Consider the following 26,867-nt stretch of genomic DNA (forward strand, 5'->3'; position numbering starts at 1 on the left):
TGCTTTGGTTATAAATAGAGGCCATGAATTATGTGACTGTCAAAGAATTGGACATTGATAAAAGTCTCACTTAACTCCTCACTTAGAGTTTTGGATATTCAGAAATGACTTCGAACAGCTCCGCTGGCGTTCTGTTAGCTTCGGTACAAGTACTGAGGCTCGCTCTACATTCATTCAGTGTGCTACCTTTCTTTCACTCCTGATAAAACGTGCTGATTTCTGATATCTGAAGTAAATATGGAATTTCCCCCCTTCTTACCTCTCCAGTTCTCCAGAAAAAGACAAAAGAAACAAAGCTTTGTTTACTGTTACTGACTTTATTTTTGTCGTCACCCTGAGGAAGTCTTTATTGCTTAGTGAACAAAGTTAAAGTTTTAACTTGGTGTCCAGGCCTCCTGGAGTCTTAGTTACCTCCTCAAGCTCCTGCCTGCTCCTCCCGTTCTTATACCTCTTTCCTTTCTTGTACTCCAGCCAAACTCAGCCATTTACCGACTCTCATACGCCACCTGTGATTTTTGTCTTTTCTTTCTTATGTCATTCCCCTCCTCCATGAAGGCCAGTCAGAATCCTCATTTTTCAAAACTAAATTCATAAATTTCTCTAATCTTAGGTAATCTTTTTCTCCTCTGAATTCCTATAGCACTTTATTGATACTTCTCTTAAGTCATTCTTTATATTTGGCCAGTCATTATATAGCTTTTTAAGTAAGTGTAGTATCTTCCCTTATGATGGTATAAGCCTCTTGAGGACAAAACTGTGTCTTTATTTTATTTATTTGTTTTGTTGACCCCATAGTGCCATATACATAGTGGATGTTAAATAAATAGGACTTCAGCAAATGTTTTATTCCTTTTGAAAGCTATCCAATTAATGTGAATAGAAATTATTCAGGAAGTGGTATATGTATGGAAAATGAAGGATAGTTATCCCTCTAAATGACTTTGCCACAGTACCTGTCCAATAACATAATAGATTGTAATGAAAAAATGATCCTTTCAATGAGGACATAGTATTAGGAAAATAGCGTATACTGCCTTAGCAGAAAGTATCTAGAAATTAGTATCACCATAAAAAAATTAAAATGGCAACATGTGGCTAGAAAAAATCTATTTCAAATGAAAATAGAAGAGGAGGGACTTCCTTGGTAGTCCAGTGGTTAAGACTCCACCTTCCAATGCAGGAGACACAGGTTCGATCCCTGGTTGTGGAGCTAAGATCCCACATGCCTCACGGCCAAAAAACCAAAACATAAAACAGAAGCAATTTTCGAACAAATTCAATAAAGACTTTAAAGAAAAAAATGGTCCATATCAAAAAAAAAAATCTTAAAAAAAAATAGAAGAGGAAATAGAAAGTCAGTTTAAGAGTAATCTAAGCTCTAGATTATGATATGCTTAGGTATGACTTGCAGAGAAAATATAAAGGCATTTATTCATCCATATGGTAATCTTTAAACATGTAGTAATTTTTAAAAGCTATTAAAAGGATCTAACGTTGGGCCAGTAACTGAAATACCTGTACACAATGATTGTTGCCTTTTCTTTTTCTTGTATGCATAATTTTAAGAGGATTTTAAAGACTCTTTAATTTAATTAATTAATATTTTAATTTAATTTAATTATTTATAACTACATGGCTATGTAATTCTTGTATGTACATGATATATACTGATTTGAAAAATTATCAGCTTTTCTCTCTTTAGGCAAGATCTGAGAAGCAAAATGTTGATTCATTTCTCATTTCTCAAGGTTAACTTTAAAAAGATGGCCTAAGAAGCAATAAGCTCTAAGAGCAATAACAGTTGGCCTCAGATTGTTACTTGGGTCCTGTGGAGACTAACAGGGATGCCATCTGGTTATTTACAAAACATTCTAGAGTATCACTGCCTTGATGTGGTGATGTAAGTAGAATGTAAAATTATCGTGCATGTCGCTCTTCTACAGAGTTCTGTTGCACCATATGATCTCAGTTTAGAGTGATTCCTAGAAGGTCAGTCTAGTGAGGAAATTCTGATGGTTATTATAAAGGGCATTTTAAAAAGTGTTTACAACTTTCCATGCCCATTGCTTTCTTGTTTGCACACAAACAGCTAATATATAAAAATGTCACTCATAGCAGCTACATATTTCAGAAGAATTTAGGGTGAAAATAATGAATGCTATTAATGAAATTATGTAATAGCAGTTACAAAATGCCACCAACAATCTAGATAAATGTGAAAGCCATGAATCAAAAAGATGGCAGTTATGTTTCACAGTTAAGTGGAATCATAGCAATTTGAACCACTTTAGCTGTGTTAATGCTTACCTTTCTGTAGTTTACCTATATCATGGAATCAGTACCGAGGTACACAGACATTTATTAGGCTTAAAATTCTACAGTTTTATCTATAGTCCTGTATTCGTTTCCATTGCTGCTGTAACAAATTACCACAACCTTGTGGCTTAAAACAACAGTAATTAATTTTCGTACAGTTCTGGAGGTCAAAGTCCAAGATGAGTTTGTTATTCAGGGCTAAAATGAAGGTGTCAGCAGGGCTTGTTCCTTCTGGAGATTTCAGGGGAAATCGTTCCTTAACTTGTTTCATTTTCTGGTAGCTGCTAGCATTCCTTGGCTTGCAGCCACATTACTGATCTCTGCTTCTGTGGTCACATTATTTTGTCTTCTGTAGTCAAATTCCTGTCTACTTCCTGCCTATAAGTACACACCTGTGATTACTTTAGGGCTTACTCATATAATCCAGGATAATCTCCCTATTTCAAATCCTTGACTTAATCACATCTGCAAAGCCCCTTTTGGCATAGAAGGTAACATTCCCTGGTTCTAGAGATTAGGATATGGATGTCTTTGAGGACCATTATTCAGCCTACCACATTACACAAGATGATATACCCAGAAATTAATACAAAATATTATTTTGACTAGGGTCGTTTAAATGTATTTGATTTAGAAGGCAGACACTTTTAGGTTTTGATATTAATGCAGAAGTTCATGGTTGGCTTTTAATCAACCAGTTTCTCTTACTGATTGTGTCATTAGTGGTTTTCTAAAAGTAATTCTTTAATTATCTATAAAACACCAGTATATTCTAAAAAGAGGAATATTTTAGCACCTTTCCCTTTTTGTGTATTTGTAATTTCCACCTAACCATTGGATTAGAATTTAGCCAGGGAAAAGGTAAGAGGGTCCTATACAATTAAACATATGATTTAATTTGGTGGGAGTGGACATGTTAGATTTGTAGGAAATTGAAATACAATACATTTGCAGTAAATCATTTTAGATATTTTGATTTTACCATGGTTTTCCCATTCTTTTATTTTAATGTTAAAAAATTTTATTTGGAGATAATTTTAAACTTATAGAATAGTTGCAAAAATAAAATAGTACAAAAAACCCTGTATACCCTGTACCCATGTTCACCAAATGTTAACATTTTACCCCACTTACTTTATCTTTTATTCTGTCCATCTGTCTGTATGAATATATGTATGTTCTTTATCTTTTATAACGTTGACATTTTTAAAGAATATAGTACTCCCTCCTTTTTTTTCATCGTTGGAACTTTTAAAAATTGAGCTATAATTCAATTATATCATACAATTCACCTTTTAAAAGTGTATAATTCAGTAGTTTTGGCATAGTTATAAGATTGTGAAACCTATTATCTCATTCCAGAACATTTTCATCACCCCAGAAAGAAACTTTAGCAGTCACTCCCCATTCCACCCTCCCCGCAGCACTGGCAACCACTAATCTAGTTTCTGTCTTTATGGATTTGCCTATTTTAGACATTTCAAAAAATGGAATCATACAATATGTGAACTTTTATATCCAGTTTCCTTCAATTAGTATGTTTTCAAGGTTCATGCTTTAGCATAAATCAGTACTGAATACCATGCAGTACTGAATAATATTTCATTGTATGGGTTAATAATATGGCTGAATAATATTCCATTGTATGGATATATCACATTTTGTTTATCCATTTACCATTAGTTGGACATTTGGGTTACACCCACTTTTTGGCTATTATGAATAATGCTGCTTTGAACATTGTCGTATATGTTTTTGTGTGAACATATGGTTTCAATTCTATTGGTATATACCTAGGAGTGGAATTTCTAGATCATATGATAACTCTTTAACTTTTTGAGGAAATGCCCACTCATTATTTTTTATTTCTTTCCTGAGAAATTTTTCCCCCTCTTTGACAATTCAGGGCAATGATTCTGGAGTTAGGATGGTGAGTGTTTTCTTCAACTTAAGATGTCCTTCCAGATATGTGATGTTGAGAATAAATTAAAAGCCTGGCATGGTGCTCCTCTCTTGACCTGAAGATGAAATACTAAGACAACCTAGCAGAATAGTTCTTTTCAGTTGTGTTTAGTGGGTTTTAATGCGTTTAGTTTGCTGTTTGAGTCTATAAAGAGATTGTTGGTAACCTTAGTTGTTTTAGGAGGTAAGAATGCTTCCTAATTGGAATGTTATTTATCCCTATCTAATGGTTTAGCAAGGAGAACTGGAAGGATTTTCCAGTAAAAGTTTTTCATCTTTTAAAAAGCTATGGAGAAAATGACTCTATATGTAGCACTAGTCATGTCCCTTTAAATGGAAGGAAATATTTAAATGAATTTTGTTAGCATAATTATTTTGAAGATGTGATGGCAAATCCAGCTAAAGCCATGAGTGTAAAATTTGTTTGGGTATTATTTTAATATTTATAGTAATTGTTCCTACCTGATTTGAAAAAAATTGAGTTTCTATCTAATTTAAACATCTTAATCATAGGTGAGGAGATCTTTAAATATGTTAAAATGATAAAATATAAAACTCAGTCCAAGAGAAGGGTGTGAATAACAGTTGAAGAATTTTGTGAGATGTCAGAAAAATTTAGTAACATTTAACTTAAATCTAAGGCTGTAGGCTACAAAGACTGTGAGATCAACTCTGTGTTTAAGTTATGAATTCCCTACCATACAAAATATGTATTAGAGTCCTTGAGAAAAATGCAGGAGTGTCCTGGCTGAGATGTCTGACAATAATAAAAGCTTGATCAGCTAAAATGGTATTACCAAAAATGTCTTGGGATAATGCAACTGTTTCAGGAATGGGTAGGCAACTTTTAACCCTAGGGAGATTTAGAACTAAGTATAAAAATATTTGAGAATCAAATTTATGGTATGAATGATTTTATGCTAAAGAGGCAGTACACATTTTTAAATATACTTGTTACTTAGCCCATTACAGTAACATGTCCATTTTAAAAGTAATAATTATGTAATTAATTTATTCTTGTGATTGTTAAATAGAAATCCTATCACATTTATATACATTGTATGAATATTTATGAAAACATAAGACTAACCATATTTGTACATATAATTTATTAGATTTAGAAAGATTACTTTAAGTACTAGGAAACTTTTGTGAGATAAGTGAAATGTCTAAAGTAAATACAGTATTTCAGAGTATTTAACTAAGTTTATAAATGCAACCAAATATAATTTCAAACTCTTAAAAATAATTTTTGGTTGGATGTTAGACATTGTGAATGTCATGTTAAGTGCTTTACTGTTTTTTTCCTTACAGAGTATTTGTTCTTCTTTTTGCTTTTTTAAAAAGTTGAAGTATAGTTAATTTATAATGTTGTGTTAGTTTCAAGTGTACAGCAAAGTGATTCAGTTATACATATACATATATATATATATATATATATGCTCTTTTTCAGATTCTTTTCCATTCTAGGTTATTACAAGATATTGAGTATAGTTCCCAGTGCTATACAGTAGGTCTTTGTTGTTTACCTGTTTTATATATAATAGTGTGTATATGTTAATCCCAAACTCCTAATTTATCTCTCCCCCCCGTCCCCCCCACCCCTCCCCCCTCCATCCCCTTTGGTAACCATAAGTTTGTTTCCTGTGTCTGTGAGTCTACTTATATTTTGTAAATAAGCTCATTTGTATCATTTTTTTAGATTCCACATATAAGTGATATAGTATGATATTTGTCTTTCTCTGATTTACTTCACTTAGTATGATAATCTCTAGATCCATCCATGTTGCTGCAAATGACATTATTTCATTCTTTTTTATGGTTGAGTAATATTCCATTGCATATCTTCTTTATCCATTCATCTGTTGATGGACATTTAGGTTGATTCCATGTTTTGGCTATTGTAAATAGTGCTGCAATGAACATTGAGGGTGCATGTACCTGTTCGAATTATGGTTTTCTCCAGATATATGTCCAGGAGTGGGATTGCTGGATCATATGGTAACTCTACTTTTAGTTTTTTAAGGAATCTCCATACTGTTCTCCATAGTGGCTGTACCAATTTACATTCCCACCAACAGTGTAGGAGGGTTCCTTTTTCTCCACACCCTCTCCAGCATTTATTATTTGTAGACTTTTTATTGATGGCCATTCTGACTGGTGTGAGGTGATAACTCATTGTAGTTTTGATTTGCATTTCTCTAATAATTAGCGATGTTGGGCATCTTTTCATGTGCCTGTTGGCCATTTGTATGTCTTCTTTGGAGAAATTTTTATTTAGCTCTTCTAACCATATTTTGGTTGGGTTGTTTGTTTTTTGGATATTAAGCTATACGAGCTGTTTGTATATTTTGGAAATTAATCCCTTGTCAGTCGCATCATTTGCAAATATTTTCTCCCATTCTGTGGGTTGTCTTTTTGTTTTGTTTATGGTGTCCTTTGCTGTGCAAAACCTTTTAAGTTTAATAGGTCCCATTTGTTTATTTTTGTTTTTGTTTCCATTACTCTAGGAGACAGAGCCAAAAAAATATTGCTGCAGTTTATGTCAAAGAGTGTTCTGCCTACGTTTTCCTCTAGGAGATTTATAGTATCCAGTCTTACATTTAGGTCTTTAATCCATTTGAGTTTGTTTTTGTATGTGGTGTTAGAGAATGTTCTAATTTCATTCTTTTACATGTAGCTGTCCAGTTTTCCCAGCACCACTTATTGAAGAGACCGTCTCTTCTCTATTGTATATTCTTGCCTCCTTTGTTGTAGATTAATTGACCATAAGTGCGTGGTTTTATTTCTGGGCTTTCTATTCTGTTCCGTTGATCTATATGTCTGTTTTTGTGCTGGAACCATACTTTTTTGATTACTGTAGCTTTGTAGTATAGTCTGAAGTCAGGGAGTGTGATTTTTCCAGCTTCGCTCTTCCTTCTCAGGATTGCTTTGGCTATTTGGGGTCTTTTGTGTTTCCATACAAATTACAAAATTTTTTGTTCTAGTTCTGTGGAAAATGCTATTGGTAATTTGATAGGGATTGTGTTGAATCTGTAGATTGCCTTGGGTGGCATGGTCATTTTAACAATATTGATTCTTCTAATCCAAGAACACAGTATATCTTTCCATCTGTTTGTGTCGTCTTCAGTTTCTTTCATCAGCATCTTACAGTTTTCATGGACTTTGTTCTTGTAGGCAGCTGTTTGTGGATTAGTTTGAGCCTTACGGGGCTTGGTTTTAAGCTTCACTGCACTAGATCTAGCTGTGATCATATAGTGGCTAGTACTCTGCATTGTGGAATAGATCTAGAGTAGACATTACACTAGGGCTAGCCCTACTACTAAGAAGTGTCCCTTCTCTGGTCTCCAGTGAATGTTCTCAGTTTTCAAAGAGGCACTCCTCTCTAGGGGGTTAGATCTCAAATGACTTCTAGCCCTTTGTACACTCTGGGAATTTTTTTAGTTTACAACTCCCCAATTGTCTTGGCTTAGCCTTGTGGAATTCACCCTATGCATGCATGGCTTGGTATTCAGTTTGCAGGCTCCCTCTCTAATAGCTTCCTCTTCTCCAGTATTCTTCCCTGTAAATTCCTGCTGCCTTAGACTCACTCTGCTGAAATTCTCCCTTCCTGAGCTGTGGTCTGGAATGTGCCTTTAGTAAGAAAGCCCAGGCTATTGTAGGGCTTATCTCATTTCTTTCCCCTCTCTCAGGGATCACAGTCCTGCAATACCGGTTGTCAGTGTCTGAAAACAGTTTATTATCTATCTATCTACATATATTTATAAATCTTCTAGTAATTTCCAAAAGCACATTTCATATTTTGCTCAGAGATGGCATACATCATGTCTACAAAGCAAGACAAATAGCCAAGCACAAAGTCAATAAGCTTTCCCAAACTCTCTCTATAGGAAAGCATTAACAAGAAAGGGGAGAGAATGAATAATTGTGATCAAGTAAGACAATCTATCATAGAGAGGTATAAAAAAAAATCCTGGCACTCTATTATCTGAGTATGTCACAAATAGAAAGATGTTAATAACAATGGCAATGATGATTATGATGCTAGTAAGTGTTCAGTAAATGTTAACTATGTGCCTGGGTGCTATTCTAGTTAAATTACATGTGTTAATTCTCTTAAGACTCACAATAACACCATGAAATAGTTATAATAATTTTTACCATTTTATAGATAAGGAAATATAAATTTATAAAAGTTAAATTTCTTTTTTAAAAATTTTATTTATTATTTTACACGGCAGGTTCTTATTAGTTATCTATTTTATACATATTAGTGTGTACATATCAATCCCAATCTCCCAATTTATCACACCACCCCCACCCCCCTGCCATTTTCCCCCCTTGGTGTCCATACGTTTGTTCTCTACATCTGTGACTCTATTTCTGCCCTGCAAACCGGTTCATCTGTACCATTTTTCTAGGTTCCACATATATGCGTTAATATACGATATTTGTTTTTCTTTTTAGAAGTTAAATTTCTCGTCCAAGGTAAGTTGTAACATCAGATGTGAAACTAAGTAGTCTGGCCAAACTCTGGTTAATATAGTATACTATATTCTGTCTTTGCATATTAAATGTTCTGAGTAATTTTGCAGTGAAGAAATCTGTTTATCTTTATTAAACCTAGTATTTCAATTTCATTTTGGTTATTGGAACACTATTCAGAATTAGGAGGATATCTATTATCAATCCATTGGCCAATATTCCATGGAATGCTTGTGCTATAAGATCCTGATGGGTAAAAACAATGTCCTATTAGACTTTATAGTTTGGAGTTAAGAGCACTAACTTCAGTGCCAGACAGATGTCATTTTCTCCCAATTCTTGCTATTTCTTAGTGGTGCTCTTAAGCTCCTAAGCCTCAGTTTCTTCATAAGGTAGGAATGAGTTTCTACCTCATACTTGTGAGGACAATTAAGTGAGACAATGAACATAAAGCATTTAGCACAATATTTGGCAAATGGTAGGAGCCAAGTAATGTTAGATTTTTTTACTGTTGTTATTCTTGTTATTATTACTGTTGTTGTTCACATCCAGGTCACATAACTATTTCAATAAATGTTGAATTAATGTATTCATTTTCAGTTACATTATTTAACATTTTTACCTTATCTATAGTTTTCAATTTGTTTGACATTTATAGAAAGTATATAGCATGAGTATGTTTGATAACATATCTTCTGGTAAACTTTTAATACTTACATTTGCTACATGGTTATAAGAGAGATTGAAATGTTGTCTCTTTTTGAATTTTAGAGACCTATTACTACATTCCTCCATTAGTTGGTGTCTTTTTCTTGGCTCTAACTCCTATCTGGATTATAATAGCTGCCAAACATCCAGCCACAAGGACGGTTCTCCACTCAGGCTGGGAGCCTGTGATAACAGCTATGGTTATAAGTAGGTTAGTATTAAAGTGTGTGTTTGTGTGTGCGTGTGTGGGGCAGTTATTCTATATGCATGTATCTATGTATATATTAAAACAAACCAATTGCCTGTTTTTATTTCTTAGGTCAGTCATTTTATACAGTCTGTTCTTTATTATCCCAAGTAATAGGGATATAGTGACAAGAGTTATTGAAATCAGTGGATGTATGGACCCTCATTTGCTACCAGTTTCAAACTTTTCCCCAACCAAATCCTTACCAGATTGATGATTAAAATTTAGTGGTGTTTGTCTTTGTCTATGTGAGTTTTAACCTGACAAGGACACTACTTATTTTGAACAGTAAGTTGCTCAGATAAGTATCAGAAAACCTTAGAAATGTACATACCATTTGACTACACCACTTCTAGGACTCTGACCGGACTTAAAGATATAATTATGGATCTATGCAAATGATTAAGCTGTAAGGATCTTCATCACAGTGGAATTTTTAATAACAAAAAAGAGAAGGAGAACACCTTAGATGTCTAGCAATCAGATGTTGATTGAATAAATTGTGGCATAGTCACAAAATGGAATATTAGTCAGCCATCAAGAGTAACACTGTAACATTCCTTTGATGTGGAAAGGTGTTCGTTATACATTTGGTGAAAGGAGAAAGCTAGAAAAGAGTATGAATTTCCTATTAAAGATGGTAGATTGACACGTTTATCTTCTTCCTTATTGAAGCTATTAAAATGGCAGTAAAAGAATAAAAAAGCTATACAACCACAAAAACAGAAGGGGAGAAGGGAGGACAGTAGGTGCAAGATTTAACAAAATCAGTAAGATAGGAATCAGTTCTATGGTTGTTAACTGAACTATCAGAATGAAAAAAGCTAAAACCTAACTGCCTGCAGGACAAGGGAACACCGATAAGAAGCAAGCTGAACTGAGCCTCAGAAACCCCAAAAGGTGGAGGATTTAGAGGCACTAAGAACTTCTGAAAGCTGAAATGAAGGAGATTGGTTGAAAGTTAAAGTAAGAAGCAGTTAGATCCTAAAAGCCGTTTGCTAGCTTGACCACCCAGGTGACTGCCCCCTCCCATTCTATAGAAGACAAGAATTAACCCTGGAGAGGCTAAATCTCATAGAGCCTCTGGATTTAGAATCACCTGCACCAGTGAGGCTGTGGATTAAACACTGTATAAAAAACAAGGATTAAGGAAAAGTCTACATGCTGAACAATGAAAACCTGATCCCACTTCCTTTTCTTTTCTCATAGAATGCTGGCACTCTGGCTTTTACCCCCAGGCAAAAAATTAGATAATTCCTTTCTGGGGAAACTCAGCAGCTCAAAAGAAAAACCTGCAAAAACTGACCCTGTGGGTCCTTTAGTGAAAGAGCTACATGCCCATCTGATCATTCTTCAGTGAGGCCCGCCTGCTGACAAGTTCTGCCCTTGTGCACAGAGAGCTCCAGATATGCTTTGCAGTGTCCCTTAAGGAGGAGCAGACAGTAAACGGTTGCCAGACATTTGATTAAGGCTTTTAACATGACAGAGACAAAAAAAAAAAAAGTTCCCCAAAAATTGCAGGCATAGTTGAAAAGTCTCAGAAAACGATCACCAGTATCCTCAGAGAAATTAGAGAAGTTATGGCATCTATAATGTAAGAACAGAATGCTCTAATAAGGAGGATTTGAAAAATTGGAAGAGCTCTTGGGAATTTAAAAATGTATAAATAGTAGAAACAAAAAGAATCAGAAGAAAAATCTTGAGGGTAGAGTTGAGGAACTATCCTGGAAAGTAGATCAGAAAGCAAAGAGGTGGACAATTGGAGCAAACAGTAAGGAGAGGAAATTATCAAAGAAATAATACAGGAAAATTCCCCAGAATTGAAGAACATGGGCTTCCAGATTTAAAAGGCCCCCTGAGTACCTCGCACAATGAGTAGGAGGGACCCCAAGCAAAGCACATTATCATAAATCCCAAAAGCTTCCAGAGAGAAAAGTCCAGTTGCATATAAGGGATTGGGAATTGGAATGATGTCCAGCTGCAACACCAAGTGATTCCCTCAAAATTCTGAGGGAAAATTGTTTTGAACATAAAACGTGCTCACTGTATCAAGCAAACATAAGGGTAAACTCAAGAAGCTTTCAGACGTGCAGGATCTCAAAAAATTTATTTCCCGTATACCCTCTCATATAAAAGCTGAGAGAAGATGTCTATCAAAAAGGAAATAATCAAGAAAGAAGATGACACGGGAATGAGGAAACCTGTGACAGCATGTGGTTCATTTTTCTATGATGTAGATTGTGTTTTCCTGGAGGATTCGGGCAACAGATCCCATGAAATGTTGGGACCTGGTCATAAACCAAGACCCATCGTGGGGAGGTGAAGGGAAGGTACAGAATGACAGCTGAGCATCAGACCTACAGAGCAACTGTCCAGGTTGGCAAGACAGTGACCTTAAGAAGGAATGTCTCTAAGGAAAAAAAAAGGGGAACTGATTGGTTACCTGATGAGTTTGTATTCAGAGGCCATTCATTAACTTTGTTACAAATTTGATTCTGAATTAGTAATAAGTACCTACAAAATTAAGAAAAATATGAGACAAGGCAAAACAGTACAAATGGGGAGATCTCATAACACACTCTGTGGCCCAGTTGTGAATAATGATTTCATTGTTAAAATAAAGTAAAACCTAAATATTTCACCAAAAATTATAATATAACCAGATTGGCAGGATAGAGGAAGGAAGGGAATTGTGAAGGGACTAAAGTGGAGAGGGAAGGGTAAGAGAGACTAAATGCTCACCTGCCATAGTGGACGTCATTAGGTAAATGTCTAAAATTAAAAATCAAGAAATAGCAGTATAAACATGCTGTTTGGAAATAGAGGATTAAATGCCAGAAGAAACAGTTAAAGAAGTTAAAAAGAATTGCTAGTGGAGAGCAGGATGTGGTGTTAGGGCTAGGGGCTATTTTATAAGCTTTGTGGTACTTTCGCCTTTTAAATGATGCACGTATGTTTGTTTGATAAAAATAAAATTTAATAAAAGTGAAGAAAACTACTTTTACAGTTTGAGTTTTTATTTTTAAAAATATACATGTTTTGGACTTCCCTGGTGACGCAATGGTTAAGAATCCGCCTGCCAATGCAGAGAACACAAGTTCAAGCCCTGGTCTGGGAAGATCCCGCATGCCATGGAGCAACTAAGCCCGTGTGCCACAACTACTGAGCCTGCGCTCTAGAGCCCGCATGCCACAACTACTGAAGCCCACGTGCCATAACTACTGAAGCTCATGAGCCTGGAGCCCATGCTCCATAGCAAGAGAAGCCACCACAGTGAGAAGCCCGCACACCGCAACGAAGAGTAGCCCCCGCTCACCTCAACTAGAGAAAGCCCAGCAACAAAAAAGAAAGCGTGCAGCGACAAAGACCCAACACAACCAAAAATAAATAAATTTATTTTTTAAAATATTTATATATATATATATATACATGTTTAAAAATGTCTGGGAGGCTCTATATCGACATGGTAACAGTATAACCCTGAATGATGTAACTATGGTTGATTTTTATTCTTTTTGTTTGTATTTTCTAATTTTTCTATGACAAGTTTTTATCACCTGGGTAATAAAAATATTTAAAAATGTATTTTAACAAGTGTTCATGTTATATACACAGCATGATCTGTGTGTTTGGGCAGGGAGATTTATTCTTTGACACATAACTGGTTTATTCTATGAAATACATATTTTTTAAAATTACGTAGTAAAATATTTCTAAGGATGACTGTTTTTAGACTTTATAGTATACCTTTTAATGGGAACTCCTAGCAGTTTAGGCATATTTAGCCATTCATTTATATTATTAAAGAATTAAAATAGTAAAGATTTAATAATTTCCTAATATTAACTATCAGGTGGTGGTAAGAACATTTGATCTGATACTTTGACCATAAACCCTGTTCTGTGACAGCATATAGTTCATTTTTCTGTAATGTGAATTGCATTTTCCTGGAAGATTTGGCAACAGGATCCCATGAAATACTGGGACTGACACTGTTTTATAGTATGTAGACCAACAGACTGAAGTTAACCAATTGATAATGGTCTTGGAAACAAACAAAACATCTCCAAGCTCCACTGAGACACTGAGAGTGTATATCTTGCCACTGTATAGCTGTATGTTATTTTTCCAGACCTCTGTTCTTCAGATCAGCTCTTTCTATGGCTGCAACTCATTGTTTTAATTTACCAATGGTCAGACACTGTAATCTACTATATCTAGTTTTAAGACAATAAAAGTCATCTCTTTAATAGCTTGCTTACTTCAAATATGAAAAGTACTCTTTAAACATTTTTTTAAATTATAAGGGTAATAAATGCACATGGTTTTTAAAAAACTAATAAGTACAGAAGGATATAAAATGACCATGAGTCTCCTGTCAGTGTCACCCCTAGGGGTGGACATTATTAATAATTTCTTACATGTCCTTCCAGACATTTTAATGCACTTGAAGTATATGCTTTTTTCCTTTTTACATGTAACGTATGTAAACATGTAGACCAGAAGGAGAGCCCTGAAACGTGGGTCTACGGCTTATGCCATGTTTTGTTTTCAACATTTTGCTTTTGACAGTGATTTTTACTTTGAATATTTTTTCTTTTTACTCAATTTTTAGAATGTCTAAATATTTTATTTTTTTTTATTTTTTATTTTTTAAACAACAGCTCCTGTTTATTTATTTTTTTAATTTTTATTTATTTATTTAATTTATGGCTGTGTTGGGTGTTCGTTTCTGTGCGAGGGCTTTCTCCAGTTGCGGCAAGCGGGGGCCACTCTTCATCGCGGTGCGCGGGCCTCTCACTATCGCGACCTCTCTTGTTGCAGAGCACAGGCTCCAGACGCGCAGGCTCAGTAGTTGTGGCTCACGGGCCTAGTTGCTCCGCGGCATGTGGGATCTTCCCAGACCAGGGCTCGAACCCGTGTCCCCTGCATTGGCAGGCAGATTCTCAACCACTGCGCCACCAGGGAAGCCCTAGAATGTCTAAATATTTTATGTTTAAAAGTAGGGGTGTTTGTATATAAAGAACAACTTCAAATTAGTACATTTCCTTTCCCCTTCCCTAAATTGTATGCTTTTGTTTCTTTCAGCATTGGGGGCCTTATTCTGGACACAACTGTATCTGATCCAAACTTGGCTGGGATTGTTGTTTACACACCAGTTATTAATGGTAAGAATTAGATATACTGTTTCATAATGATATCCTATCTCTCTATATTCTTAGGTATGAACAGGAACCTCTGAGTTCAGATTTTAAGAGGTCTATCTTCCCATTCTATTCATTTGATTTTCAATGCCAGGTTGTTGCTCATGGTGGAAAACTACACTGTATGTTCTCAGTATGCAGAACACATTTTTGAAAAGAACTCTCGCTTAATCTTATCTCTAGATATTAGTTTGAGAATCAGACATACCTGATTTTTAAGATTCCTGTGGCAAAATAGGATATTCCAATTCCATATTATCATTAACTTTGGGCTTACCTGCTTTCTTGTGCTGCTGTGTTGCTATGCCTGTCAATTTTCGTGGCTAAATTAGAGTTAGCTAGGTTTAAGCATTGCTGGAGTCAATTCACTCCATTAAAATCTATCACTCCTCTGCTGATCCCTTTCAAATCTGCCTTGTATTTTTTCTTATCTATAAAATGGGAATTATAATACTTAAATTCACAGGGGTTTTTATATGAATTCCATTTAAAAAGACAAATTTAATCCAGTCCTACTGGCTTTTGGGCTGGCAGTCATTAAATTGGATTTTGGTATAGCCTAAGCCAAGATAATTTAAAATAATGCTACCTGGGGAAAACCGTATCACAGGATATGTGACACATTTAATATAAATTACTTTTGTATATTTATGGATAAGAAAATATGTTATACAAAGGCAACTTCTCTAAAATCTAATTTCATATCTAAAATTTTTACTGAACATTTTAATTTTGGGGTACCTGAACAAATTTCCCCTAGAGATGCCCCTCCCAGTTTTCCTGGTACCACCATTCTCCCCATCACCTGCCCTTAACATCATGGACCCATTTGATTCAACCTGGCTCTTTCATTCTCTTTGAGTAGATAATGACCAAATCTTGTCTATTTGTACATTAACATAATTCACTTGTTCATTTATTTATATAACAAGTATGTCTTACTACTGTAGTCTACTAATGTCTCAGTTCAACCATCATTCAAGTAATAAAGTAGGCTTCCTGACTCACTCCCTATTCAATGCAAATTGAACGTCACTAGTAGACGGGTCTACCTTAAACATTGTTTTTATTACATTAGTTTTAAGATGATGAACTTGACAGTGGTTTCCTCCTGCCTGTCAAATCAGATTAGAACTCTTCTGCCTAGCTATCAAGGCTCTCTCTATATGCCCTTGGACGCACACAACTTTATCATTGCGACTTGCTTCTTGCATTGTGGCCATACAGAGATCTAATTTTCACTGCCTGGAATAACTATCACTTTCTTTCCCCCTGTCCGAATCCTCTTCAGTGACTATTACTTGATGAATTTACTAGCATGAATATTACCCAACAATGACCGTTAGAACTGTATTGCCCAGCATCTCAGTGAGAAATTTAACTTAAATTACAACCCCGTTATTAGTAAGATTTTAGTGAGTATCTCTGTTATTTTGCCTTTTACAAGAAACAGTTTGCTAAAGTGCCCTCATTGGAAGTCTGTGCATGGCATGGCGTAGTGGTAAAATCTTTTTTCTATCTCAGTAAGTAAACCTCTTAGTTGGGTATCACAGTGAACACATCTTATGTTACATTATGCTCTTTAAAAGCATTGATTAAGAAGATTCACTCCATGCTTCTCAAAAAAGGTGTAACTTCTGAGAATTGAATTTCGTTTTTTTGTTTTGTTTTGTTTTTAATTTTTATTTATTTATTATTATTTATTTATGGCTGTGTTGGGTCTTCGTTTCTGTGCGAGGGCTTTCTCTAGATGCGGCAAGTGGGGGCCACTCTTCACCGCAGTGCGCGGCCTCTCACTATCGCGGCCTCTCTTGTTGCGGAGCACAGGCTCCAGACGCGCAGGCTCAGTAATTGTGGCTCACGGGCCCATTTGCTCCACGGCATGTGGGATCCTCCCAGACCAGGGCTCGAACCCGTGTCCCCTGCATTGACAGGCAGATTCTCAACCACTGCTGAATTTCGTTTTAAGTGTGCTGAGACGTACTATTTAAAAGACCCCTCCCCGTTTTATCACCATCATCATCATCTGCTATTTTTTTCATATTTATTTACTTATTTATTATTTATTAATTTATTTTGGCTGCGCTGGGTCTTCTTTGCAGCATGCAGGATCTTTAGTTGCAGCATGTGGGCTTCTTAGTTGAGGCATGCGGACTTCTTTAGTTGCTGCATGCGAACTCTTAGTTGTGGCATGCATGCGGGATCTAGTTCCCCACCAGGGATCGAACCCAGACCCCTTGCATTGGGAGTGTAGAGTCTTACCCACTGTACCACCAGGGAAGTCCCCATCATTTGCTATTTAGTGAGTACCTACTCTGTGGCAGATTACTTTTAGGTCTTTTATGCATGTTATGTTATTTAATCCTCAAATAAAGATAAGGTCTCATATCTAGCAAATGGTGATTTAAACCCAGATCTGCTTGATATCCCAAAGCCTGTGACTTTTTTCCTTCAAAATGGACAGCTACTAATTTATCTGTTATATTAGATACAGGAATACACACTTTGTTTAAAGTAAGGCATATCTGTGTTGATACTGCGATGAGGGTATCTTTTAACGCTTATTAACATCTCTCAGAACCAGTAACATTTTAAAAAATATATTTCATGTAACAATAGTTCTTGAGGTGTTGAAAAGTGAGTTCTGTGGTCAGCTAAGTTTTGGAAACATTAGGTTAAAAAGATTTCTTTTCCACAGGATGCTGTGAGTCTCCCCTTCTGGTACTTTTGTTAGTGAAGGGTTGGAATTTCTGGATCTAATCTCCTTTCTAAACCCCAGACCATACTTTGAGAACTACTGATCTAGGGCTTATTATATCTTTATCACAGTCTACTTTCAAATAATAGTATATCACTTTACATAAAGGATAAGAACCTTATATTAGTATACTTGGATTTTCACTCTTTCTTATGGACTCTTTTTGTCATACGTTTTACTTTGTTATAAATCCTATAACATTATTTTTGCTTTAAACAAGTATTTTTTAAAAAGATAAAAAATGAGGGGGTGGTATCTTGTACATTTCCCCACATTTTTAACATTTTCAGCACTCTTTTTTCCTTTGTGTAGATTCAGATCTCCATCTGGCGTTGCTTTCCATCTTCCAGAAGAAGCACCTTTAATGTTTCTTATAGGGCAGCTCTGCAGAGAAAACAGAGGCTTTAGGCAGGTGTCTCCCAGCTTCCTTCTCCTCCTTTTCCCTTAAGCTCTAACAGTGTCTACTCTTAACCTTTTTCACTGCATCTCAGACGAAGAGCTGACTCTTTTATCTAAGACCATTACACCTCCAATGGGATCCTTACTCTCAGTTACCTTAACTTTTCCTATATCTTCCATACCTTCCTCTCTTCCATCTTTCCTCTTTAGTTTACAATTGTACTCGACTCTTTCATTCTAAATCACCTTTCCCACAGTGTTCTTCCTTCTCAAGCTTCTATTTTCTCCCTTGTACTCTTTACAACCAAACTTTTCAAAGTGTAGCCTATACTTGTAGAATTTCTTACAATGTTTTCCATCCCTCTCACTCTACATAACTTTTTTTAACAAGCTCCACAGTGACCTCCTAATTACTTTATCCAGTAACTTGTTTTCAGCCTTCATTCTGTTCAGCTGTTTGATACTAGTTAATCTGCCCTTTTGCAACTCTCCCAATTCTCGTCCCATTCTCTGAAAATTCTTCTTCATTTTCCTGCACTAACTCCTCCTTTCTATCTGCCTCTTTAAGTATTTGTATTCTTCCAGACTCTGTTCTTGATCATCTTCTATTCTCACTTTTCACCTTCTTTATGAGGGATATTGTCTAGTCCAGAGGTTTTCAAAGTGTGGTCCCCAGACTAGCAGCATCACCTGGGATCTTGTTAGAAATGCAGATTCTCAGGCCTCAGCCCAGACCTCCCATGTCAGAAACTCTAGTGTAGAACCCAGCAATTGATTCTGACACATGCAAATGTTTGAGAACCATATGTCTTAGTTATGTGACTTCCACTCTCTATCCCCAGTCTTGACCTTCATTCACTTCCAGATCCATACTTTAAACAGATATTTCCACATGGAAGATCCAAAGCTCCAAATTGAACTCGTTATCTTCTGCCCAAACCTGCTCTTCCTTCTGGGTTTCCTGTCAGTTAGTGGTGTTATTATCTACCCAAATAAAACATCCCAAAGTCACATACTCCCTTTCTCTAAATGCTCTCTCTTTTTATCTGCTCTTGAAATACCTTCTGAGTTAGTCTCAACCCTTTGTCTCCCCGTGCTCGCTGGTTTTGTTCATTCATCTTCCCTGGGTACATCTGCATAAATTGTCTCCCTGCCTCTGCTGTCACCCAGTGTAACCTATCTATCCTCCATACTGCTGTTAGAGTTAGCTTCCCGAGCAGCAAAGCTGATCCTGTCCCTTGCTTACTTAAAGATCACAGTTAAGTTTCTTGGAGATAGAGTACAAATTATCTAGCGTAATATACTCAGTAAGCCCAATCTGCCCTAAAATCACCCTCTCTAATCTCATTTCTCCACCACTCCACCAATCCTTAAAATTCTCATCTTGCTGAATTTTTGTTGCTTTCTCAAAAAGATCATGTCATTTCTCTATACCATTCCTTTGTACCTTATGTTCCCTCTGTCTCACTTCCCTTCTTTTACTTACCAAGTTCTGCTCATTCATTCAGACCCAATTAAAATGTCACCTCTTCTGCAAAATAGTTCCCTTTGGGAATTCCCTGCCAGTCCAGTGGTTAGGACTCTGCACTTTCACTGCTGAGGGCATGGGTTTGATCCCCAGTTGGGGAACTAAGATCCCGCAAGCCATGCGGCACGGCCAAAAAAAAAAAAAGTTCTCTTTTCTATGCTTCCACAGCACACTTTTAACATAGATAATTATTTTGTATGATGATTCTTTTTTGTAGGACTCTCTAGTGCCTAGAGATAGTGCCTAGCATGTTAAGATTTGGTAATTGCTGGATGAATAAATGCATGAGTTAAGGAACATGCTTTGTTTTGCTGTAAAGTACATGTCACCGAATTTGAAGTTATCTTATTAAATAACACAACTTAGATTATATCCGAAATATTTCATATACTTAGGAACTGGTGAAGTGCATTAAAAAAAAAGGCAAAAAAAAAAATAATAGAAAAATGGTTCTTACTATTTGTATAAAAAACTAGCAGTAATGGCAACGTTTATTACTTTCCTTAACAATTTCTCCTGTGTGTAACCATAGAAATTGGTTTCTCAGCATTTCCTCCTCTTTGGTATATTCTACAAGCTTTTTAGATAGGAGTGAATATTTATAAATTTATTTATTTATTTTTGGCTGCATTGGGTCTTTGTTGCTACACACGGGCTTTCTCTAGTTGCAGCGAGTGGGGGCTACTCTTCGTTGTGGTGTGTGGGCCTCTCATTGCGGTGGCTTCTCTTGTTGAGGAGCACGGGCTCTAGGTGCGTGGGCTTCAGTAGTTGTGGCTCGCAGGCTGAGTAGTTGTGGCTTGCGGGCTCAGTAGTTGTGGCACGCGGGCTCAGTAGTTGTGGCTCATGGGCTCTAGAGCTCAGGCTCAGTAGTTGTGGCACACGGGCTTAGTTGCTCTGCGGCATGTGGGATCTTCCTGGACCAGGGATCGAACCCTTGTCCCCTGCATTGGCAGGCGGATTCTTAACCACTGTGCCACCAGGAAAGCCCAGAGTGAATATTTAGATAGGAGCTCTTTAGATACTGAAAGAAGTTAGCAATCCCAGGAGTGAATATTTTGTGGACAGAAAGAGTTGAGCTAGAGATCAATTGGTTAGAAGAGGGATGAACTCAGTTAGTGTAGCCAGGGGAAATGATTCAGAAAGAACCATTTCTTAAATGGTTTGGAAGTCATTTGAGAGTTCAGTTTTTGTTGAGTAGAAGCAATGTCTAAATAAATGAAGGTATAGCCTTAGATAGAATGTTATGAACAATCAAAATTAAAGAATTACATTTCACATAACAACAAGGATGAATTTTAGGAACTTAATATATGTGAATTATCCCATTTCTATAAAGTTCAAAAGCATGTTTAGGAATACACATATATGTGGTCATAACATGGAAAACAAGAGAATGAAAAACACAATTCAGGATAGTTACTCTGATTGACGAGGAAGGGCATGGGATTGGGGAGGGCACATAGGGTACTTCAAATGTAGAAGTCATGCTGTATTCCTTTTCTTAAACTGGGTGATGGGTACATGGGTGTTTTTGCAATATGATTATTTATAGCTTATATGTATTTTATAAATATTATTTCTGTATCTATTAAATATTTAGTACAAAATAAAACTCCTGGAAGTAGCGCTTTTAGATTTCTTATTAAATGGTTGACTATGAAAAGAATACAATTAGAATAACAGCTAGGAGTCCAAATGAAGAATTTCCAAGGTAGGAGGGATATAGATATGTTTATTGACAAGGAGACAAAGGAGTAATAGAAAAGGAAAGACGGAGGATGCATGAGAGATGGTGAAGAAGGAAGGGGCAAAGTCCACAGAATGATGGGCTACAAAGTAGCCTTGGCAAAAAAGGATACCCCTTATTACTTCAATGTGGTAAGAAAAGGAGTCCTGAAGAGAGACTAAGGTGAAGGGTCTTACCTATAATGACATTCTCAGTTGTCCCAAGAAGGTGGATAGATTTCCCAACCTGTTTCATGTCGTGGCACACACAGAAAATTGTAATATTAGATGGCAGACTAGGGAGAAGAAGGAGGCCACTTGGAACCAGAGGCAACCATCCTGGCCCTGCAGAGCTTCGAAGGTCAGTATCTTGACACAGCTGTAAACTATTCCAGGCATCCTGGTTTGGGAAGTTCCGATCGAGGCAGTGTTTCTCAACCTTTTTTTCATTTTGACCCTCTGAGGGAGCCATTTAAAACATGTTTTCCCCTAAATGTTCCCACCCATGAAATTTTAATATCACAGATATCCAATTTATCCATTTCTATACTGTATGTATATCCGTGCTTTATACATAAAATGAGTGAAAAATTTTTTTCTCCCCCCAAGAACAAATTTTTGTCCCCACTAAGAACGCATGATCTAGGGTAAGGGAAGCAGAAAATTTGCAGACCTTGTAAGTTACTCATCAGATTGCTGACACGTACATTGGAAGGAAGTGGTAGAGGTGAATGTGCCTGCCCTCATTTAGAGGAAAGGGTCTTCACTCTGAGGGGCTTACATGTAGTTCTTCTTAAAAAAAAAAAAGAAGAAAAAAATGGAAGACACATCTCCCCTATCCCTTTGCATTTCTTGAAACTAAAAGAGCGGTTCCTGTGTGTGAGTTCCGATAAGGAGTCATGAAAGGAGGAGAGGTGAAAATGCAGAGATGTGTGGAGATGGCCAAAATATGTAGGTATATATGGAAGATACTAGATCTGCTGTGCTGTTGATTATAAGGCTTTGCTTTTGAACAAAATGAACTTTTACTTCAGGTTCCCTTAGGAATGCCCAAAAGAATTATTGACATAATTTGAAATATATTCTATGGTGTGAAATCTATTCTGTGCTAAACATTTGCTGGAAACATATATTTCTAAATTTAATAAAACATGAAGTTGGATTTTAAAGCAGTCCTTTGATGAACCTTCTGAATTTGTTCATACTATCAAACTTTCTATTATCAGTGGAGCTCATTCTAGCAATAAGGCACTTAGAAATTAGGTCTTATGGATACTGAAAGCTCTAATTATTTAGTATGTTGGAAATCTGTTTTTTATTAATGTTATTAATTTATGTGACAATCTTTAAATGCTCTCTACTAGCTCTAGTAGTGCAGTTGTCTGTGAGGAATTTAAGTAATTTAAAAGAAATGCTGATAGACTTGCTCTTAATAGAAGTATAGAGTATGTCATGATAGCAAGAAAGCATTTCTGACATTAAGGGAAGCTATTCCAAGGTAATAATTCTGCTGTAGTTTAAAAATATAACCAGTGATCATGCTGAGATCGTGATGGGGTTTTAACTTCATGAGAGCTTAAAACTTTAATAAGTTTCTATACTAATTATGTTAATTATTTTGCCTTTCACATGATGCCTTTAATCTACTTGGAACTGATTTTTGTGTATAGTAGGAGAATAGGGGTCCAATTTCATGGTATTTTTTTGGCATATTAATAACTGTCTTGGTACTATTTATTGAAAAATCTATACCACTCTTTACTGATCTGCAGTACCTCTTTTGTATATCACAGATTTCATGTGTATGCGTGCGTGTGTGCATGTGTAGTTATCAGGTTAAAAAAGTACCCCTCAATTCCTGGTTTGCTAAGAGTTTTTAATAATAAATAATAAAATGATGAATTTTATCAAATTTTCTGCATTTATTCATATAATCATATTATTTTTTCCTTCATTTATTTGTTAATGTACTGTATTATATTATTTTCAATTATTAAATCAGCCTTACATTCCTAATATAAATGCAGTTTTGTTGTGTATTACACATTTAACATTTTGCTGGATTTGGTTTGCCAACAGTTTGATATCTTTTTTACATTTATTTTTATTCATAAGATTGGCTTATAATTTTCCTTTTTTATATTGTCATTGTTGGATTTTGAACTCAGAGTTATGCTAGTCTCATTATGTGAGTTAGATATACTTACTCATACACTTTATAATGTAAAGTAATGTAAGATTTTGTAATTTATTCTTTTTATTATTATTTGTTACTTAAATATTTGGTAGAACTCACTTAAAAAAACAACAACAACAAAGCAAACAACTTATGTGGACCTGGTGGTTTTTTGAAGAAGATTTAAAATTTTAGATTTAATTTCTTTAGTCATAGAATGATTCAGATTTTGTATTTCTTCTTGAGTTAATTTTGTTAAGTTATATATATTTTAGAATATTTTCCCATTTAAATTTTCAAGTTTATTGGCATAAAGTTGTTCATAATCTTATTTTTTAAATATTGGTAGTAATTGGAATTATGACTTCCTTTTTTTTCCTATTGTTTGTCCCTACTCTTCTTTTCTTTTCAGATAACTGATATTTAGCTTTATTGATCTTCTTACTTTTTTCTCTTTCATTACTTTTCTTATTCTAGTTTGTGTTTATATTTCTATCTTTTCCAACTTATTGAGATGGATGCTTAGGTCAGTAAGTCTTCCTTATTTTTTAAGTATATGCATTTAAGACTTTAAGTGTGCTTCTCATTACTGCTTAAGCTGCACCCCACTTGCTTTTGTATGTAATATTTAATTTCCATTCAAATACAAATGTTTTAGAATTTCTATTATGATTTCTTCTTTAATTCACAAGTTATTTAAAGGCATGTTCTCTCAGTTTCCAGATAGTGAAGGCATCAGGCCCTGAAGGTTTTTTTTCATGAATAAGTTTTTAACTATGAATTCAATTTCCTCAATACAGGGTTTCTCAATCCTGACACTAGTGATATTTGGGGCCAGATAATTTCATATCGTGGGGGGGGGCACCCTGTGCACTGTGGGTTGTTTAGCAACATCTCAGGCCTCTGCCCACTTGATGCCAATGAAACATCCCAAATTACGACAACCAAAAATGTCTCCAGATATTGCCAAATCTCTTTTTTTTTTGATTGGGGGTCGATTATTGGTGGCAAAATCACCCCCAGCTGAGAACTACTGCTTCATAGATACAGGGCTATTCATGTTATCTATTTCTTGCCAAGTGAGTTTTTATAGTTTGTGTATTTCAAGGAATTTTAAAATTTCACCCAAGCTGTTATTTTCTGGCATAAAGCTGTTCATGGTATAACCATATTATTCTTTTAATCCTGCACTGTCTGTAGTGATGACTCCTCTTTCATTCTTAATATTGAAATTTGTGTCTTCTTTTATTCTTGATCTATTCAAAGAACCAGCTTTTGGTTTCATTTCTTTTCTCTATTGTTTCTGTTTTCTATTTCATTGATTTATGCTCTTATACTTCTTATTCCTTCTTTATGCTTTCTTTCAGTTTAATTTTTTTAATTTTTTTAGGTTCTTAAGATGGGAACCTTAGATCATTGATAATAGATAATTCTTCTTTTCTAATATAAGATTTAATGCTGTGAATTTCTAAGGAGTGCTTTATGTGCAGTACTTATCTCAATATGTTGTGTGCACAAATCTCAGTATGTTGTGTTTTCATTTTCATTAAATTCAGAATATTTTAAAATTTCCTTTGTGATTTCTTTTTTGACCTGTGGGTTATTTAGAAGTGTATTGTTTGCTTCCAACATTTGGGGGAATTCTCAGATATCTATCTTTTCTGTTGTAGCCAGAAAACATACTTTATGTGTTCCAGTTTTTTCAAATTTATTGAGACTTGTTTTATAGCTCATAGTATGGTCTATCTGCTTGAATGTTCCATGAGTATATTTGTAAAGAATATGTATTCTGCTTTTGTTGGGTGTTGTGTTCTATAAATGTCCTGTAGATCAAGTTGGTTGTTATTATTGTTAAAATCTTCTGTATAGTTTTGAGTTTTTAAAAATCTGTGTATTCTACCAGTTAATGAGAGAAGAGTGATAAAGTCTCCAAGTATAAATACCAACTTGTCTGGGGTTTTTGTTTTGGTTTTTGTTTTCAGTTTCATCAGTTTTTCCTGTGGGTATTCTGAAGATCTATTTTTAGGTGCAACTACATTTAGGATTGTTATGTCTTTTTCGTGAGTTGACCTCCTCAGCCATTATTCAATGTTTGTTTTTCTCTCTGGTAATATCCCCTGTTATAAAGTCTTTTTTTTCATCTTTCTGATATTGATACAGCCACTCTAGCTTTCTTTTCACTAGTGTTTATATGGTATATCTTTTTCCGTACCTTTACTTTTAACCTATTTATGTTCCCATCTTTTAATAATGCATATTGTAACCTCTTTCCCACTAGATCCTTTAACATATTAATCATAGTAATTTTAAAGTTCTTGTCAGATAGTTTCAACACCTGAGTCCTCTCTGAGCCTGGTCGTATTGACTTCTTAACTCCTGACAGTAGTCTGTTTTCTTTATTGCTTTTTACTGTCTCAGAAATTTTTTATCAAATGCTGGACATTGTGTATAAAAGAACATTGGAGATTGAGATAAATATTATTTATGCCTTAAAGGCAGGCGTTTTCTTCTATTAGGTCATTAGTATGGAGGACTGTGTGAGTCTCATCAGTAGTTGAGCTGGGTCTGGTTTTTGTGGTTGTTATAGTTACCTTCAGTGCACCACTGACTTCAGATGTATCAATGAGCTCCTGCTACCTTATGCTCCGTGTGAAGCTTGGAGCGCTGTATGCCTGGAGCATGAAAGGCTTAACTGTCTGTGCTCTTGCTTCTCTTCTCATGGTAGGTTGCTGATGCTTGTTACATGGTGCAAGGCATGGGATGGGGTTTGGGATTCTCTTGCACTAGTCTCAATCTTAGGCAGTTCCTATGCATTTGGTCCACAGAGGTGAGGCCTTCTCAATGTTTCTTAAGACCAATCAGTTACTCAGATTGGTCTTAAGCAGGAAGAGTTCCTTCCACTTCTCCAGCAGCAGACAGCTTTTGCTTCTACTCTTCCTCCAGTGGCAGCTGATCTTTGCCTGGGGTCGGGTAGCTGGAGTGTTTCCTTCATCACCTCAAGCAGCTTTTGTTTCATATGAGAGAGGGAGTCAGAAATGGATGTGATTTCTTGCTGTGTGCCACCGAGGTCGGCTCTCTCAAGTGTTCTGTCCTACCTCAGTCTGTCTCACAAGTGCCCAGGGGAGGCTTGCAGAAATAGTTGACCCGTGAATGTAGACTCCCCTGTGTCTAGGGTTCCCAGGTGTTCTAAATGGTTATGTTAGCCCACACTCAGCATTAAAGAATTTGAAATTTTCAGTTGTTTCCTTCCTACTTGCTTTTATGACTACTACCTCTTCCTCCCATAATCTGTCAAAGGAGAAGGAGTTTGGGTGTTCTAACTTACCTTGGGGGCACTTACCACCCTTTGGAATTCATTT

General features: G+C 35.8%; 1 protein-coding gene across 5 annotated transcripts in view; it reads left to right on the top strand.

Moving 5' to 3' along the window:
• The window catches only part of SLC41A2 (solute carrier family 41 member 2), a 147,849-nt gene that overhangs the window by 82,000 nt on the left and 38,982 nt on the right, over nucleotides 1–26,867 (top strand). For all 5 annotated transcript variants that reach the window (XM_007165751.2, XM_007165750.2, XM_057556701.1 and 2 more), the window contains 2 exons: nucleotides 9,535–9,682; nucleotides 14,807–14,886. In XM_007165751.2, the coding sequence (XP_007165813.1) occupies nucleotides 9,535–9,682; nucleotides 14,807–14,886 (228 nt within the window). The remainder of the gene's footprint in view (nucleotides 1–9,534; nucleotides 9,683–14,806; nucleotides 14,887–26,867) is intronic.

Source organism: Balaenoptera acutorostrata, chromosome 11, assembly GCF_949987535.1.
Source record: "Balaenoptera acutorostrata chromosome 11, mBalAcu1.1, whole genome shotgun sequence".
Classification (NCBI taxonomy): domain Eukaryota; kingdom Metazoa; phylum Chordata; class Mammalia; order Artiodactyla; family Balaenopteridae; genus Balaenoptera; species Balaenoptera acutorostrata.